General features: G+C 37.3%; 2 protein-coding genes across 2 annotated transcripts; one reads left to right on the forward strand and one right to left on the reverse strand.

Moving 5' to 3' along the window:
* The first annotated feature begins 277 nt into the window (after positions 1-277).
* Positions 278-9,652, forward strand: LOC135683303 (cytochrome P450 3A31). Its single transcript, XM_065198522.2, has 13 exons — positions 278-1,172; positions 1,960-2,056; positions 2,537-2,592; positions 2,912-3,008; positions 3,148-3,267; positions 3,829-3,917; positions 4,442-4,581; positions 5,274-5,398; positions 5,716-5,934; positions 7,252-7,340; positions 8,248-8,385; positions 8,589-8,751; positions 9,137-9,652. Exons 1-13 carry the CDS (start codon positions 1,084-1,086, stop codon positions 9,212-9,214), a joined length of 1,500 nt encoding a protein of 499 aa, XP_065054594.2. The 5' UTR covers positions 278-1,083; the 3' UTR covers positions 9,215-9,652.
* An 8-nt stretch (positions 9,653-9,660) lies between these two features.
* LOC135683608 (uncharacterized) lies at positions 9,661-18,038 on the reverse strand. Its single transcript, XM_089109430.1, has 4 exons — positions 17,895-18,038; positions 17,067-17,245; positions 15,532-15,794; positions 9,661-14,707 (listed from the first exon to the last, which is right to left on the reverse strand). The coding sequence occupies exons 1-4, from the start codon at positions 17,896-17,898 to the stop codon at positions 14,161-14,163; spliced, it is 993 nt and encodes a 330-aa protein (XP_088965556.1). The 5' UTR covers positions 17,899-18,038; the 3' UTR covers positions 9,661-14,160.
* Between the last annotated feature and the right edge of the window lie 219 nt (positions 18,039-18,257).

An 18,257-nucleotide genomic window follows, 5' to 3' on the forward strand; every position in this document is an offset into this window, starting at 1 on the left:
TCATCGCTAAAAATCCTCGATTTTGAGAAAAAACGTTGTTCAAAATTGCATTTTGCAGAAGCTCAGCCTCAGCTTGTTCTTAAATTTTTCTTAACTTTTGACCAATTTTGAGGCTCGTGTTCTTATAAAATTGTTCTTATAAAAAAAAGAGTGTATGTCTCGAAAATGCATTTTTAGCCAATCGAGGGCATTCAGTTTTAAAAATTTGCTGGGCCCCCCTAGAGGGGCCTAAACATTTTTAGTCATAATAAGTGGTATTGTAAAAGTCCCTTAAATTAGGCACTGTCCCATTCACACTTTTCGCGCGCAAAACATCAGTTGGTTGTAACAACACCAACAGCATTAGAATTATCAGGCCTTTCCCGCCCCAAAATTAATTTCGATTGATTTACCAAATTATTTTTCGAATGATATGCCGATTTTGGTATGTTTTGGTGTTCAGCTGCTTAATAGCTTTTTCTTAGGGTGTTATTGGGGTGTTCTTGGGGTGTTCAGTCTGTTCTTGCAGTGTTTTAGAATCGGCGGGATGTTTACTCCAAAATACCAGGTTTGCGGGAGGTATCGACTACTAAAAATAACTTGCAAAGATAAAGCATTAAATCTATTTTCGAATATTTGCTTTTGTTTTTAAGAGCAGTGCAAAATCTTGCGTGCGGTACACAATGATAAAGGAAGATGCTTTTAATTACTACCACAGAATAAAGACCCTTTTCTGTTCTGCTTAGCAACCAGTGAGAAATCCCAACAAACAATTCGTGCTATTACGTCAAGCCATTCAGCTCCTTCACAATTCCAGTTTCGCTCCAGTGTTTCGCTCCTGCAACAAAATCAAGGCGCATATTTGCGGAGGCATATTTTTACGTAATCACAGCTTTTCATTTTAAAGATTCTTCCTCACGATGACGTATGACAACCCACTTGCTTTCAGGCCTAATTAATCGCGTACCCCTAGAAAAGAGACTTTCCACAGCACTGAATCTCAATTTAGCTACACATTCGGATGAGAAGGTTGCTTGCTTTCTTGACTGAAGTCAGGCAAAATCCAAGAAGAATAAAATACTTTACAAAGAATTACTGGACTTCATGATGGGTGTTATTGATGTCGTTGATGAATTTCACGACAGTTTCATGATGATTTTTATAATCCTTGCTGTTGCGGCATTTTTCTGCTGGTAAGTCAGCTAATTTTCATTGTGTCTTTTGTACTGCCTTTTTACCCTTTAAGTGGTGGCCTGCCTGCAAACTTATGCAATGCAACAATTGTTATTGAGATATTTGGCATTTTGTTTTCATATGATTGAAAAATTGGTTAAAATCTTTTTTGGTTTTTGGAGTACTCTGTAATATAGTACAAAGTAGGGTCCTTTGTGCCTCCACCCCTTCCCCTCCCCCCTCCATCACCTCTTTCGGGCTAAGAGCAGAAATTGAAAATCTTCAAAAAATTTTACAAGAAAAACTTTCTATAAAGATACAAATGTTTTATTCCGTTAAAAACACGTTGTGCATAGAGCCCTCTGTGAAGTGTTCAGCCATCCTGGTGGTTATAAATTTTAAGAGACTGTGATTACTTTTACAAGACATCGGACACCGCGGTACGGTTCTTCTTCATCGTGTCATCGGAGATACGGTTTTGATCTATCAAATGAATATGTTAGGGGAGATTTGCGGGCTACTACCATAGAATCTTCTTTTTCAGGAAAATACTTCGTTTTTACAATTTCAAACGTTCAAGGGATTTTGCGTGTGGTCTTCCCGAGCACCCACCCACGTTTCTCTAGCAGCTATTCACAACTTTCGGAAGAACTATTCAATTGCAATCTTGATGAGTCCAAAGGAATTCGCTTCGCTTGGACAATAGCACGTTCACCTTTTTATCGTAGAAAATGTCTTACTTTACCCGTTGCCTATCAAAAATTTGTTCTGCATTCGGTTGTTTAATGTAACATTTTCTCCTTGCAGGCTGTTCGTGAGACCATTCTTAACATTTAAGAAATATGGAATTCCTCACCCAAATTTCAGCTATTTCACTGGAAATTTATTTGATGTTGAAAGAGAGGTATGTTTCTAATCTCTTTTATTTTTTATCTCTGATATAAATTTAGTTTATTTTACTTTCATTCATTTTGATTCCTATCATTCTGACTTTAATTTCTTCATGGACCTCTTCTTCTTGGACAAAAATCTCTCCCCTCTTTTTGCAAAACGACTTTCTGCAACCATCTGGATATCGTTACGACTCCTTACAACTCTAAGATTTCGCATGTTAGCCAAAGATACTCTACGGGGTGTATCCCAAATAGCCACTGTTGGCGATCAGGTTTGAAAACTCGCTGTCCTTATCGTCTTCATCGAATCTTGTGCTCAGCAATCGTGGATCTTCCATGTTTGCGGATATTTTCCGCAAAATGCTGCAATTACAATTTAAAACAAAACTTTGCATCTTTGTTGGTGACAGGGCTGTATCTAGCTATTATGCTCAAGAGGGGTGCTGGAAATCAATTGCCATGTTGTGATTCTGTCGGATGTTACATTTTAGGGCAGTAATATGGAGTTTGCTATGACAAACATGAGAAAACTGGGTAACATATTTGGGTGAGTTGATTTTGTTCATTTCTCTTTTTGCAGTGTTAAGAAAATTACCCAACCTTCCTCTAGAATATAGTCTTGGGTCTTTTCTGGTTATGCATTGGCCCTTCTCAACACTTTTATCGTTGCATAACCTTCCACAAGCTCACAGACATGGAAGCGTAATGTCTTCTGGATTCGGAAATAATGGCACATGAATTTTAAATCCATTATTATTCATCTCAATTCACAACCCTCCAGTTTCTCTTGAATTTTCCCTTTGAATTCTTAACAAATATGATTTTTAAGTACGATTGCAATATTGCATTTCAAATTTCTTCTTTAGATTATACTGGGGAAGGCTCCCGGTGGTTATTGTTGCTGATCCTAAAGTACTTGAAGTCGTTTTTGTAAAGGAATTCGCAAATTTCCATGATAGAGATGTAAGTAAAGCCTATGAAGTTTTGCTCATGCTACAAGTAATGATTTATTCTTCGTGTTGAGATAGTCATCAGAGCATCTTTGTTCAATGTAACATATCCATATCATTTCAAGCTAATTTTTGTATCTTTCCTTTCCAAGTATTCCCATGGCAATCACAAATGGCCAATGCATTTGAATTTGTTAACTGGAAAATACAAACATTGGAAGAGAATTCGCCCCACGATCAGCCCGACGTTTTCAGCAAGCAAAATCAAGCAGGTAAGTCTCGATGCAAAGATTTACATGAAAAAATGCTCAGGTGAATTGATGAGCGTCTCTTCCTTCAAGGTTTCATAAAATAGGGTATTTGCAGCTTCGCTGATGCAAACTCTCTAAGGGGGGGTAGGGTGGGTATTCATTCACAAGCACGTGCAAGAATCTATCATGGGTGGATACTTGCCGGCGTGATATTTTCCTGTTTTCCAACTCTTCCTTCAAGGTTTCATAAAATAGGGTATTTGCAGCTTCGCTGATGCAAACTCTCTAGGGGGGGGGGGGGTATTCATTCACAAGCACGTGCAAGAATCTATCACGAGTGGATACTTGCCGGCGTGATATTTTCCTGTTTTCCAAAATGCAAACATTTGAAGTTCCAAAAATGTCCTCCGATTCTTTTTTCTAGCATCTCGAGTTTTTCTTATTCAAACTTTACCATATCAAACTTCATCATAAATACATTTTGAAGAAGTTGACACCTTTTAAATGCTCTGTTACTGAACTTTTAAAAATTTGGTATCATTTCATCATAATTAAATTGGTTGCATACTATTTGCTATTTAGACAATTCCGCTTGTGATGCAGTCAGTCAAAACCATGGCAGAAGTTTTGAAGAAGCAGGCCAAAACTGAAGATATTATTGACATTAACAAGTGAGTCATTCCGATATGTGTACAAAAGTATTGCTACTTTTCTTAGAAAAACAACGGTAATTTCCAGCGGCACATTCAACCATCCCCTTCTACTCTTTAAGCAATGAAGGCTTTTTGCAAAGTAATATATTTTGTCAAGGCCGCCAAGAGGACGAGCAGAGGGGGGGGGGGGGGGGGAAGGAACTGTAACAGGGCCTCATGGATTAATGAATTCCACTTTTAAAAAAGGCAGCATGTCTACAAAGCTGTACAATGTTTTTAACGATTTCAAGAAAATAATTGCGAGAAGGTAACTATAAGGAATATTCGGAAATACATTTTAAGCTAATCTAATTAAGCCACATTTTAAGCCTTCGGGCCTCTTTAAAAAGGTCTTACTAAAGGGCCTCTTTAAAAAACCTCTTGGCGGCCCTGAGCAATGTTACAGAACAGTTTTTCGTGAGGTTATAATTCATGAAATAATTAATACAAATAAATGAAAGAAATAATGTATTCTAAGCGTTCGACATGTTTGTTATCTTTAGGATCTTTGAGCGGATGGCAATGGAAGTGATTCTATCAGTTGCTTTCGGGTTGAAGACCGAATTCCAGTTAAAAGGAGACAAGAAGATTTCAAAAGCTGCAGATAAATTCTTTCAGCGTGGGTTGGGTGGTATATTTATCGGTAAGTGAAACATAAGAGCGATTTTAGCTCATAGACTCTTTGAAGGGAAGTCAGCTAGGGAGATGACTTCCCGCCACATAACGTTTTACCTATTTTCGACTTTGTAACCATGATCTACGAAAAAAAAGCTTGTGGTGTCAGCAGAGAAACTTTTAGGGAAGATTCAGTTTTACTAATTAATCTACTCAGAAGTAGATGTGGTTTAAGAATAAAATCTAGGGAGAAATTATATTTTCTGTAAATTTCAACCAAAAGAATGTATAATTGAGCAGAAAGTGGTTGCAAAGAACTTGCCTAGCCCTAAATATATGGAAATTGTAAGCAAAAAATCCTTGTAGTATGTTGCTCTTCAAAACACATTGTTCAATCTAAAATCGGAATTATACCGAATACAGGGTATTAAATTCGATAAAAACCGCCCAGTTTGAGAAAGATTACAGAAATACCAGCCGAGAAAAATGCAAATACCGCAATACCGTAAACCCTTAAGACTGTATCTAGAGTTTAGACAATTTTTTGATTCTGGAACAGACCAGTTTAGTGAAGACGAAATACTAATCCACAGGGTTTTCGTGTTATTTCAAGCTCTTTTTTGGCATTTTCACGTCAAGTATGGTGTGTTGATCCTTTTTTGTTCTTCTTTTTACATATGCTAAGAGAAAAGGACAGCTTACTCAATTTATTATTTACAGATATGTTGCCAATGCCCATTTGTATCAAAGATTTCTTCAAAAAGTGCTTCACTGCCCCGGACCCGTCGTACTTGATCAGACTTATAAAGCCTGTGATAGAAGAAAGGAAGATGAGTCCATCCACGGTTAGTATACTAACTCATTATGTAGGTTTATTTGACAGGACTAGAAGTTGAGTGACGAAACTTCTATTGAAAGGCAATTGATAGGGCTTGATCTACCTGTCAATCAAATATGAGCCAATCAATTAGAATCTGTGTGGTTTCACGCTAAGTGATTAGTCAATTGGTATTGACTAATAAGCTAACAATTAGTGACTGATCACTACGCTTTTCATTAGAAGGGCATTGGCTAAGAACAATTCAAAGAAAGTTCTGTTTTTCTAGGAGGCACCAAAATGAGTTGCTTTGATCAATTAAACTACTCCTTTTCATATCAACAGAGAAAGGACTTCTTGCAGTTGCTGCTAACTGAAAGCAAGGTTGATGGTCAGCTGAAATTGAGTGATGCGGATATTTACGCCTCCGCAATTTCATTCTTACTGGCTGGGTATGAGACCACAAGCAACGCACTGGCCTACACGACCTACCTACTTGCATTGCATCCTGAAATTCAAGAACGGCTGTACAACGAAGTGAAAGACTGCGACATGAACTCAGAGGTATTAGTTTGAAGCTATTTGTGCTGTGTCGCTAACTTTAAGTAGCAGAGATTGTTATTGATGAAACATAAGTAAACCACAACGTTGCGTATGATGGTGCTACGGCATTTCGTCATTTAAAGTTACCGCGGCAGACTGCAGCAGGTTGCGGTTCCAAGAGTCCAATGAAACTTCTCTTTCTTTAGTGACAAAATGGGGGGCAACTAGGGTCAATTGCCCCTCCATTGAAAAGTTGAAGCAAGTCTGGCGCCACTTTTTTGGAAATTGTGCGCCCCTTTTGAAGAATGGGAATCAGGGGAAAAAGTTTCTAAGACCGATAGGTTGATTTGCTTCAAAGATTACCTCAAAGCTATGTTGTTTATTCTGAAAATGGATCTGAAATTGTTGTATACAGCGTACTCTCGTCACCAATTTTTGAAAATTTTTTAGCGCCCCCACTACCGACTGCCCCTCCTTTAACTTTGCTCTGGACCCGCCTCTGAAATGGGAAGCCTGAAGTGTTGACTGGGCAGCTGTGGTAATATCATAAATATTCAACGCTTAAGGTACCCCAGTCAACCACGGAAATTCGAAGTTACGCGATTCAGTTACATGGGTTTTAGGTTGATGACGCTGTAACAGCCACTTGGCAGAGCTTTTGGCGCTGCCAATAGTTGTCACTAATTGTCAGCAGCTATCAATTGCTGTCAGTAGTTTTCAGTCAATGTCAATCGTAGAAAGTCGTTGTCAGTCAATGCCAGTTTAACTGCCGGTTGTGGTCGGTCGTTCTTGGTCGCTTTCAGTCGCAATCAGTTGCAAGCTTTAAAAAACAGCTTTCCATAAAGATTTATTAGTCACAGATGATTAGTACAATTACAGACACCCTTACGCCCTGGAACAAAACCTTACAACATATCAAGAGCTTTTTGAACCAAGAGGAGCCTTCAGCTGTTAATTTGCTTCCTTCCTGCATATTTCAAATTTATTTCTAGCTTTCCCTTTATGAACCTAGAACGCAATATGGCTCTGTTTCCTTAGCAAAATCTGCTTTAAACGCCCAACTTCTTATAGCGGACACCTTAAAACAACAGCAAACAAATAATTTCGCCTCGAATCTCAATTAACGTCTAGACTTTGTCTAAGTAATCTCAGGATTACAGAAGGTTTTTGCAGTGGAAAGTAATCTGGATCAAAAACTGCCCGTTGTTTGCGATATCAGCGTAGGTCTTGAAGCTGCATGCACGTTCTTTATAGAAGGCTATTCCAGTATTTTTTTACCTTATCACTTAAATCAGAATTAAATGTAAAAACAAATTTCGTGTCTATTTTCTCCCTCAGGATGCCGATATTTACAATGAGATCCAAAGATTCAGCTACCTCGACTGCGTTTTCAACGAATCTCTTCGCTTGTACCCACCAGGATGGGAGTAAGTAGATGATCTTTTAACAATCACTAGACAGTCGCGCTCTCATTGTGAAAATAGTCTTCTCCCTTTACTACGTCACGTACTTAAAATTGCTTAAATTCACATTACCGTTACCGTTTATAGTTCCGAAAAGTTTGCAAACCTCCGTTTACAGTAAAGCCCTGGCAAAACGACTAAACATTTCACTAAACATTTCACTCAACTTTTGTTTAGTGACGTTGAGCGAAGTTTAGCGAGGTTGGCAAAACGTGACTAAACTTTTCACTAATCTTCACTCAACTTGTCTGAGCTGCAAGCTGTCCATGACGCTGTTGAGTTGTAGGGGATTTTGCATAGGAATTTGCTTTTGGTTTATTTTGTTGCATGCACAAGCAATGGATAAAAATAAGAATTGGATGAAGCGACGCGGAAAGGAAAGACTTTTTAGCACATTAACAACAAAGTTGACTGTTGAAGGAGACACAGTAGCGTATGTGATATATGCAGATGTCAGACTACAACGAGATATGCAGATGTCTCATAAAGGCTTTTTGTGTCACGTAGAGACAGAAAAACCTATGAAAACAGACGAAAACCTTTGGATTTCCACAGCTAGTGCGCTTGCGCGATCACAAGAAATGTTTAATTGGTGGCGAAACGACTAAACATTTGCTAAACAACACTAAACAACACTAAACATTTTTGACCAGGATCAAACTTTGCTGAACAACACTCAACACGACTAAACAACACTAAACAGGGTGGCAAAACGACTAAACTTTTCACTAAACTTTGACTAAGCAAAAGTTGAGTGAATTGTTTAGTGAAATGTTTAGTCGTTTTGCCAGGGCTTGACACTCCGCCAAATATCACGGCTTTTCAAGCAACATTTTATGTGACTGTAACCAGAGTCTCCTTCCCGTTGTAGAACATTGCGAAAGACCGGAAAGGACTGCGTGTTTGGAAGATTAACGATACCAGCTGGAACAATGCTTATCATTCCAATTTTAGCGATACATCGATCGGAACAGTTCTGGAAAGATCCTTATGCCTTCGACCCGGAAAGGTTTGTATTGAAGCAATTCCTGTTTGATGAGTATTGGATGGCATGTTTAACCGTTCGCTCTTGACTTTTTATTGTGCCAGCCAAGTGATTGTTCCATTTCCAGTCACACACTTCTCAAGGCTCTCAAATCACCAGAATGTTATTCTTAATTTGTCTTTCCTATACTGAAATTATTCCTAATTCAAGCACTTTATCTATTACAGGTTCAGCCAAGAGAGGAAAGGCGAAATCATTCCATACACTTTCATGCCATTCGGCCACGGGCCTCGCAATTGTGTTGGAATGCGATTTGCTCTGACCGAGGCTAAGCTCACTCTTATCACCCTACTGAAGAAATTTCGTTTTGTGAAGACCAAAGAAACAGAGGTATTTTCATTTTAAACTCTGTGCATCTTTTATTTAGAAGAAATTCAATATTTTCAGCAAGCAAATTATGGACATATAAATCATTTTTTTATGGATATCTCAATATCAAATGGAAAATTTCGTTGTCTTTCTGCGTATAGATAAAACTTGATAAATCTGTTGCAAGGTGTTAAAGCTGTTTCGTAAGCCCTTACTCAATTGCATTCAACGAGATTTTTGGGAGATGATTTTCTGTAATTATTTTATCGGGCTACACTGAAGAATTTAGACCTGCAAGAAGACAGCTCACACATACTACTTTGGCTGATTTTTCTTTTAACTATGTCATAACACTTTGCTAAAACATTGGGAACATTTGAAGTTTACAATGAACATCATTTTGCAGCCACACCCACTCAAATTGAACTTTGGAGTCACAATTAGCCCAGCCAATGGAATCAAAGTTGGCGTGGTCGAGAGGTAATGCGTCTCATAGAGGTCAATCCATCAGTGGAACTTGTTAAATTTTCATATGTTATTCATTTATTTTGATAATCAAGTATATTCTTATGTATCAATATTTTCTAGTCTTTGATAATCTCAATTTTGGTAGGCATTTAATTCCCTAGCTCTATTATTGAATGAATCAACAAAATTTTGACAATGTCATCATAAAAGTATTTTTACAATTCATGTGTTTAATGAAACTGCCGCTAATTGAGGAACCGTGAAAAAACATTTGTATCAATAAATAAGAGTTTTGCCAACTGTTTGCAAAATGAAACATTTCTCTTCGAGGATAAGTAGGTAGTAACAAAAACAAATACAAAATTCAAATGAAAATAGGTAAATTTTTTATTTCAATTCTCTTTAGTAAGTTGGTTCATAGAAAACTTATTCTATGGTTCATCTCACTTTACTTTTATCGGAACATCAAAATACTATTGTGTTTTTTCCATTCCTAGCGATCCTTTTATAAGTATCAAAAAAAGAAATTTCTTGTGTAATTAAATCGTTTAGAATCAATATATAATCAAGGTTTTGGTATGAATTGTAAATATGAACATTGTATTTGAGTTCAATTTTAAGTTTTGCCTCTTCTTTGCTTGATCCTAATTGTCATATGCCTCGGAAATTAAACAAGTTTCGTGATAAAAAGCATCAGAATTTGCCACAATCACCGCAGAGTGCAAGTTTATATATGTTCATCTCTAATGAAGAGTCTTCTATTATGTATTTAAGTGAGGCTATTGATCTCACCGGAAAATGTTGTAGATATTGATGTTCAAAAACATTACAAATAACAGAAGTTTGGTTTTACTGTAAACTTTCTTAAAGGCAGTCTGTTCCCTTCGTGATTGGCTAATTCTAACTTGAGCGCCTCGCCCTAAGAGGGTCTTCCTCTCTTTTAAGTATCCGGCATTAGTTATTGAGGGTCAACATGGGAAAAAGTGCCTTATCTTTATATCATGGAAATTGACTTGGACGTTTGACAGTCACCAAAACAAAATCACAGCAACTCGCTCAGGGTTAGTACACTATGGTGGTTCTTCATTCTGATTGGTTATTTGTGCATTAAACCAACGATGCATGGATATCGTGGTTAGATATAGTTTCTTGCGTAAATATTTATAGTTATATATAATATTGTGGTGTAGAGAAAATGGAAATATACTCCAACAAAAGTTTATGTTTAGTTTCACGACACACTAACGGGCACGAAAGTATCCGACGTAAACATAGAGTAGCTGCTCTGTCTCCGGACCCTCTTTTTCATTTGCTCTTGGTATCATGATATCCCACTAAAGAAGCTAGAAAATACGGAATAAGTGGACTAGAGCTTGATTGGTTCATATTCTACTAACCTGAGTGAAAGCAGCTCTGCAAGGTCAATTCCACCTCCGCTAGTGTTAACGATACAAATTGTGGTGTCACTCAGGACTCTCGTCATGGCCCACTTTTGTTTCTTATGATATAAATGATCTATCATTCTGCCTAAACAAAGGAAAGGTCACCATGTATGCTGATGATACTGCGATTTTCCACTCCTTGAAATGCCTTTTAAAACAGTAAGATGATTTAATCCAGGATCTTGTGAATTTACAAAACACAGTCTTTGATAATTGGAGCCAGATCAAATTTTCAAAAGATTGAAAATCAGACTAAGGCTTGAAAATCAGACTAAGGCTTGACAAGCAGACTAAGGCTTGACAAGCAGACTAAGGCTTGACAAGCAGACTAAGGCTGCGTTCACATTGCACAAGCATTTACTGGCGCCAACTTTTGCGTCGCGATTTCTGCAATACTAACCCCTTGCTGTGTTCACACTGGCCAATTTCTGGCAAACGGAAATTGGCAAGTAAATGCTGTAGCGCTGGTAAATGCTAAACGATAGCTGCCAGATTTGTTAAACGCGCGATGGATTTCGAGCTCCTCATCACCGAAATTGAAAAAGGCCCGCAATATGGGATCCAAAGAATCCAAAACATTGTAATCACCTAGCAAAAGACAATGAAAGAAGGAACAGAGAGGAAAGTGACCCAGACCGATTATTTTTGTTAAGTTTATTGCCACTCATTAGAAAAGTTCCAGAGAGGGAAAAGATATCTTAATCTCCAATGCATATTCATATGGGGGTTCTCTGCAAGTCCTAGACGATACATTTCGGAAAGGGTTATAAAAATCGAATATAATGTTGATCGTATGCACGCATTAAAAAGCTGCCAATGTGAACGGAAAATCTTTCGCAAAGATGGGTTGCCACCTACTGCGCAATGACGCAAGTAAATGCTTGTGCAATGTGAACGCAGCCTAAGGCTTGACAAGCAGACTAAGGCTTGACAAGCAGACTAAGGCTTGACAAGCAGACTAAGGCTTGGCAAGCAGACTAAGGCTTGACAAGCAGACTAAAGCTAAGCCTAGGTTTGAAAAACGTGATCAAAACATCAATATGATAACCCACACTAAGGATCTGGGAGTTCGAATCGACGACAAACTCTAATGGGATCACCATGTTGAAGAGGTCAAAGCTAAAGCACAACGAGCTCTCGGTCTTATCAAGCAGCCAAAAAATTTCTTCCATCAGGTAATCTCCAGAAATTGTATAGAGAAATTGTTCAGCTACATTTCAGTTACGCTGCTCGGTTTTGGGATTTTGTAGTAAAGCCATACATAATTCTCCCCAACAGATCCAAAATAGAGCTACAAGAATAACTACAAATAGTCCTTACGAAGTTTCTGCTGTCCCTCTGCTCCAAAATCTTGGCTGTCTATCAATTAGAGATGTTATCAGAAAAGAAACAGCATATCTGACTGCTAAAGCATTCAATTCCATTGCACCTCGATAGTCAGCAGAACTTTTCCGTGAATGCTCAGAGGGTAGTAATTGCAATCGTCGCTCTACCAAAAGAACCTGGCAGCTACCTCGGCTCAGAACGTGCATAGGCCAAAAAGCATTTTCTCATCGCGAAGCAAAATTATGGAAACAGCTGAATGGGGGATCTAAATTAACATTGTCCTAGCTGCCTATATGAGAGGTCTTTTTATTCTCATATTTAGTTTTGTTATACAAGATTCTACAAGTATATCATATAAGCTATTGTAACTCCCTTTAATCTAGGCTTTTCTGTTTTAGCACAGCTACTGAAATCCTCAACCTGCATGAATATTTAAAAATTAAATGCTCAGTTCATAATTTTAAAATTCCGCTACGTGTAAACATTTTTAGATAAGCTAATTAAGTGTAATTAAATACAAATACAAAGAATAACAAGGATTTAAGTAAAAAGATTCTACAAGTATATCATATAAGCTATTGTAACTCCCTTTAATCTAGGCTTTTCTGTTTTAGCACAGCTACTGAAATCCTCAACCTGCATGAATATTTAAAAATTAAATGCTCAGTTCATAATTTTAAAATTCCGCTACGTGTAAACATTTTTAGATAAGCTAATTAAGTGTAATTAAATACAAATACAAAGAATAACAAGGATTTAAGTAAAAAATAGTAGACCTGCATGCAGGGAATTTGTTAAGGAGGCACCCTTTCAATAGATAAACTAATCGAGGAGAGAGCACCCCCTTTTTAGAATAAAAACGAAATGAAATTCATCCCTAGAGGACCGTGGCTTACAATGATACTTTTACATGCCTTCTCCTACTATTCTCGTGTTCGAAATTCTTCCCTGGTGATTAGTGTCTTTTTTACATCCTCTTCCCAACATTCTCGTGATTCAAATACTTTATACTCATATTTGTTATTACTACTCAAGATCGTTCTTCATGGCCTTTCTGGATTAGTTAGACAACTAGTAAATGCAGTTTCATCCGGTTTAAAAGGTTGAGTATACTTGTCACAACGACGCTTAATTGGAAATAATGCAGAGATGCAAGGAGATAACACCAGCAAATTCTATAATATCATTTTAAAAATGGTTGCTGTTGATAAACATACCTCAAGAAATAATTTCTACTTAGATATTTATAAGATTACATAAAATCTACGGTACTCCAGTTTGGTTTCAAAGCAAAGTAGCAATATCGTACAGTCTAACTGCCAAATTTGATTAAATCAAGATAAATTATATTTCACTGGTGCCTAAAATCATATCGCCCTAAATCGGTTGAGGAGCCTGTCGCATCAGAAAAGTCCACCCGGTTTGAGATTTGCCATGTCCGCTAGAAACTCGTTTGTGTTAGTTGCAAGACTTCAGATAAGATTGAAAGTCTTGGATTGAAAATCAAAACAGCTTTACACTGATATTCATTGGAAGAAAAGCACACACATATCACAAGTGTTATGCTTCCATTAGCTTCGAGCCGAGTTAACGAAAGGTAAAACTCAACCCGGGTTGACTTTTCTCATCTCATGGACCGCCGAGATTACATAGAATTTGTTTACATTCATTAAAACATAGAAGGCTAACTTTCAACATGAATACACAACGTTAGCAATGATTCATATTGCTAAACGCATGATCTTAGAATATGCTGATATTTTCGATTGCAACGAGGCAAGAGATCCAAAGCGTTTTAAAGGTATAACGTTCGGAAACATCTCTATTTGCTTATTTGAAAAATGCCTTCTTTCACCATGTACTAATATGCCCTTTCCCTTTTTTGCTTAAAAACAAACAGTTTGCCCAAGAGTTCACTTTTCGCTACTATTTTCAGCAAAACGTTTTATGGTCAACGGTGTTTTTTATCACCGCACAGAGCTAGTCTGCAAAGAAATGTGATCAAAATATCAGTTGAGTTCGGTTGAATGAATAAAGGGTTGAAAATTATAACGTACCTCTAGCAAAATACACTCAAAATAAAGCATCATAGCCTAAATTTTCCATCTCGTGGTATTGACAGAAATGAGCCTAACCTCCCCGTGTAAAGATAGGCCCTTAACAAAACCCACTAGACTTCTAAGAAACTGGTATATCAGTCTGCCTCGATGTGTTTGCGTTTGTGTTTTGTCAAAATCCCACTGGCATAAAACCTTTCACCACAGACATTACATTGGTACGGCTTTTCCCCGGTATGAATTCGTTTGTGGGTTGTCAAAGTGCTAGACTGCGCAAATGCCTTATCACAAATATTACATTTATAGGGCCTTTCTCCGTTGTGCACCCTCTGATGACTCCTAAGATGGCTGCCATCAAAGAAAGTTTTATCGCAAACATCACACGCAAATCGTTTAGTTGGGATCGCCACCGTTGTGCTACTTGCTTCGTGGACTTCGTTATAATGCACCCTCATATGCGAACTCACGTGACTAGACCTTGTAAATTGCTTGCCGCACAGTTCACAAGAGTACGGTTTCTCGCCGCTGTGTATCTTCTCGTGCCTGCGTAGGCCACTTGAGCGGCTGAAGGTCTTTTTGCAGCTCTTGCACGTGAACAGTTTAAGTCCAAAATGTGATCGCCGATGCGCTGTCAATGTGCCGCCCTGTTTAAAACTTGAGCCACAAATGTCACACTTGAATGGCCTGTGGTTAAAATTAAGTGTTTTTAAAATTACTACGTACTATGCATGTCATAAAATTTCAGAGAATATGCACGAGATTAAAGGCATTGAGTCATGATAAAATGGATTGGGTATACCCTAAGTGCCAAAATCCGCTGAGTCATGATTTTCATGACTGCAATGCTATTGGTTGACCTGGAACTGGTCACATGAACTCACCCCGTACTGATTGACAAAACAATTTCCATCAATAGCAAGTTGTCAACAACGGATGCAAATATCACATGAATCGGCAGTGATCACGCCAAAACCAAATGACCCCCTATAGAGGAGGCCTATTTACCATGACTCAATGCCTTTAAAAGCTAAAATTAAAAAAGGGCCAACGTCAAAGCAAGAATCATTTTACGGTTTTGACACATTTGTTCCAAACCGGTCAATTAATTCCAAAAGCTTTACTACAGGGGTCTAAATCAATAAGAAAGGTAAAAATATTTAAAGCTAATTAATGAAATATAATGAGAGTGAACTACAGAATGAGATTAAAGGTTGGTAATTGCTTTCAAAGATCTTTCAGACAAGGAGAATGCCAAAAAACACAAAAAGCAATTTTTAAGACCCTGAAATCATTGATTTGTGATATTTTACCTACAAATACTTAAGTTTTGGGGCTATAAAAACTTGTTGACATCAAATCATATATAACACCAGAGTGAATAGGATGTTAACAAAGCATAATAGAGCAGTTCTCTATGTAAAATGCATGAAGTTTAATCCCTCCAAGCACTGCACTCAAATACCATTTTGGCATCATACTTAGTGTAGTCTTGCACCCATACTGCTTACCTTTCTCCAGTATGCACACGCATGTGTGATGTCAGGGATTGAGCATTCTTCAACTTTCTGCCACAAACATCGCAAGTACACTCTTCACCCAAATTACTCTCTCTGAGATATTTATTTGCTAATTTGCTTCTCCTCTTTTGCCTAATTGCAGGGATGTCTTCCTGGTCGCTTTCTGATGTATAAACCTCTTGCTCAATTTCATATTCCAATTCTATGCAGTCTTTGGAGGAGTCTCTCCCTTCCTCCATAGTTTTGTATGATTCCTGAAACGTAAATTCATAATTATTCACTTTTAATGCTGTTAATATGATTCAGGAAATCCCTTCCATGAAAATTTTTTCATCCCAGTCTTTTCAATTCAATTTGATCCAACTTATGGGAGTAAGAGCATTGACTACAAGTTAACTGTCATCTTGGGGCAATTTTGAAAGTTAATCAAAAATTTAATGTGCAAAAAACTTGCTAAATATGCATCAAGGTCCAACAGGCCGGGCAGAACATGAAATCATTTTAATATTCAAAATGCCTAAAAATGCAATGAGGAAAAATCCCAAATTGAAAACCATCTGGAGTCTTAACCCATTGCTAGACACCAGCAACAATTAGAGAAAGCCCTTTTCCTCCCGTCTCTCTAAATTTCAACTAGTCACTCCAACTTGCACACCATAAACAGCTCTTGGCTGTGTTTTGGTGTCAGGAGTGAGTTTGTTAGATATGATATGAGTGAGTTTGAAGTTTCTTAAGAAAGACACTCTGATCTGTGTTTAAAATTGGGAACAATGCAGCCATGTGGAGGGAACCATGGATTGTGTAGGATAGAGAGAAGAAGTTATATTCTTCAAAGAATCAATCAGGGGTGCAATGTGAATAATGGAGGTAAAGGAGTTTAAATCAGCCTAAGTGAAGCTAGATTAAAAATCCTTTTTCACTTTTGTATGGAAAATGAGTAATACTGAATGTAGGGGCAGGGACCGTTGAAGAAGAGGGGGTAAGGGGTCTTTAGCCAACTCTCTAAAGTTTCTGGAATGTACTGGAAACCATACAAAACAATACACTACCCTTCGTTTTAGCACGCTTAGCCCCCTCCCAAAACGTTTTAGCTCCCTCGATAGGAAAATGTGCTCAACTGTCCTTGTATAGGGGTATAGTATAGCATTCAGATTACCAGTGCATCACCTTTCTAGGTGTGCATTTTTCTCACTGGAATAACTATAAACCCTTATCATGATTAACCCTTGAAGTAAGGGTGTCATGGCTTTTGGACAATAACTGATGGGATATTTCAGGATTGCTGGTAGATGTGTGCATGTGTGCACCCATGTCTGCAAGAATGTCTCTTATTCACAATAAATTTCCTTTATGTTTTGACAAACCAAAATTAATCTAAAACCAGCCATACTCTATAGGGCTGTCAAATAGAAAGGTTCTCATGTTCCCATTAACAAATAATAGTACTCCAAATCAACTTCTGGGGGTCTCATCTTTGCCTTACAAAATCTATTGCAAATAATTTCCAAATATTGAATAAAAAATACCTCATTTTCTTCACTGAGGTTTTCATCAGTTCCTTGCAATTCTCGATTATAAGCTGTAATGTGTGAAAACTTTTCTTTTCCTGGTTTTCTTTCATTTTCTTCACCAACAGGTTCTCGTTTAATTTCATCAATCTTCGGTTGAAAGTTCACAAAGCTTTCATACTCAAATTCTGGTGTTTCTAGAAAGGAAACATTCAAATCCTTCATCTTTGAAAATGTGGGAGTCCACAATAGATAAGCGTGAATAAACAATTATTTATTACCTTCATGTTATCAACAACTATTAAGCCATTTCTGCCCTTCAAGCACCAAGGTTATATTTTATATTTTAAAGGTTTTCAGGTTTTCGTAAAAATTGTAAGATCTACATTCTATGGATCACACAATCACATGATTCAACATTTCAAGGCCTGCAATCACAAGTATTCAAGAAAAAATACTTAAAAGATACTAGTGTCCCATTGGCATGTGCAAATTAAATAAAAAATGGAATTCTTTTCTCAATATTGGATAAAAATGAAATGCAATATATGAACACTAGACAAGCTTCTCCCCTGGAATGCATGAAAAACGAGCATAATGTAAGAGACTAAGTAGGGCTGGTGTACTTAATTAACTAAATTTTTAAAGACGCTAAATTTTGTATTCTAACTTTTAATTCTTGGTATATTGTAATTAACATTTGTTTTTGCTGATAAAGATTTTGAGTTTGAGTTTAGCGTTTTACGTCTCAGAATAATTTTAATTGGGGTATATACAGCGGCCACTGATAATCATGTGCCATTTAGGCAACTATTCTTTAAATTAACAAAACTGTTGCTGACTTACGCATTATTTAGGCATTTACTCTTCGCCGTTTCTTTTTGATTAGAGAAACATTTCAGTAACTGTTCTTTGTGAAGTCAAGGAAAGTCAAAAATCAACATCAACAACAAAAAACAGCTGAAGTCGAGGCTTCCTTCTTGAATTGATGATTATGATGATTATAATGACTATGGGCAGAGTACCGAAACCTACGAACGTCTTTCTTGCTACAAAAAACTGAATTCCATGCTCACGAAATTGTGATCTTTTGAAATATTTCACATAAGATCTTTTCATTTACTATGATTATAAATCCTCCACTTTCAGACATTCCAACATAAGCTCCCAAGAATATTTAGCATCTGGAGTTTTTTTAGAAATTCCCAT

This window comes from Rhopilema esculentum, chromosome 7 (assembly GCF_057945365.1).
Source record: "Rhopilema esculentum isolate cy_ngs chromosome 7, ASM5794536v1, whole genome shotgun sequence".
In the NCBI taxonomy this organism is placed as follows: Eukaryota; Metazoa; Cnidaria; class Scyphozoa; order Rhizostomeae; family Rhizostomatidae; genus Rhopilema; species Rhopilema esculentum.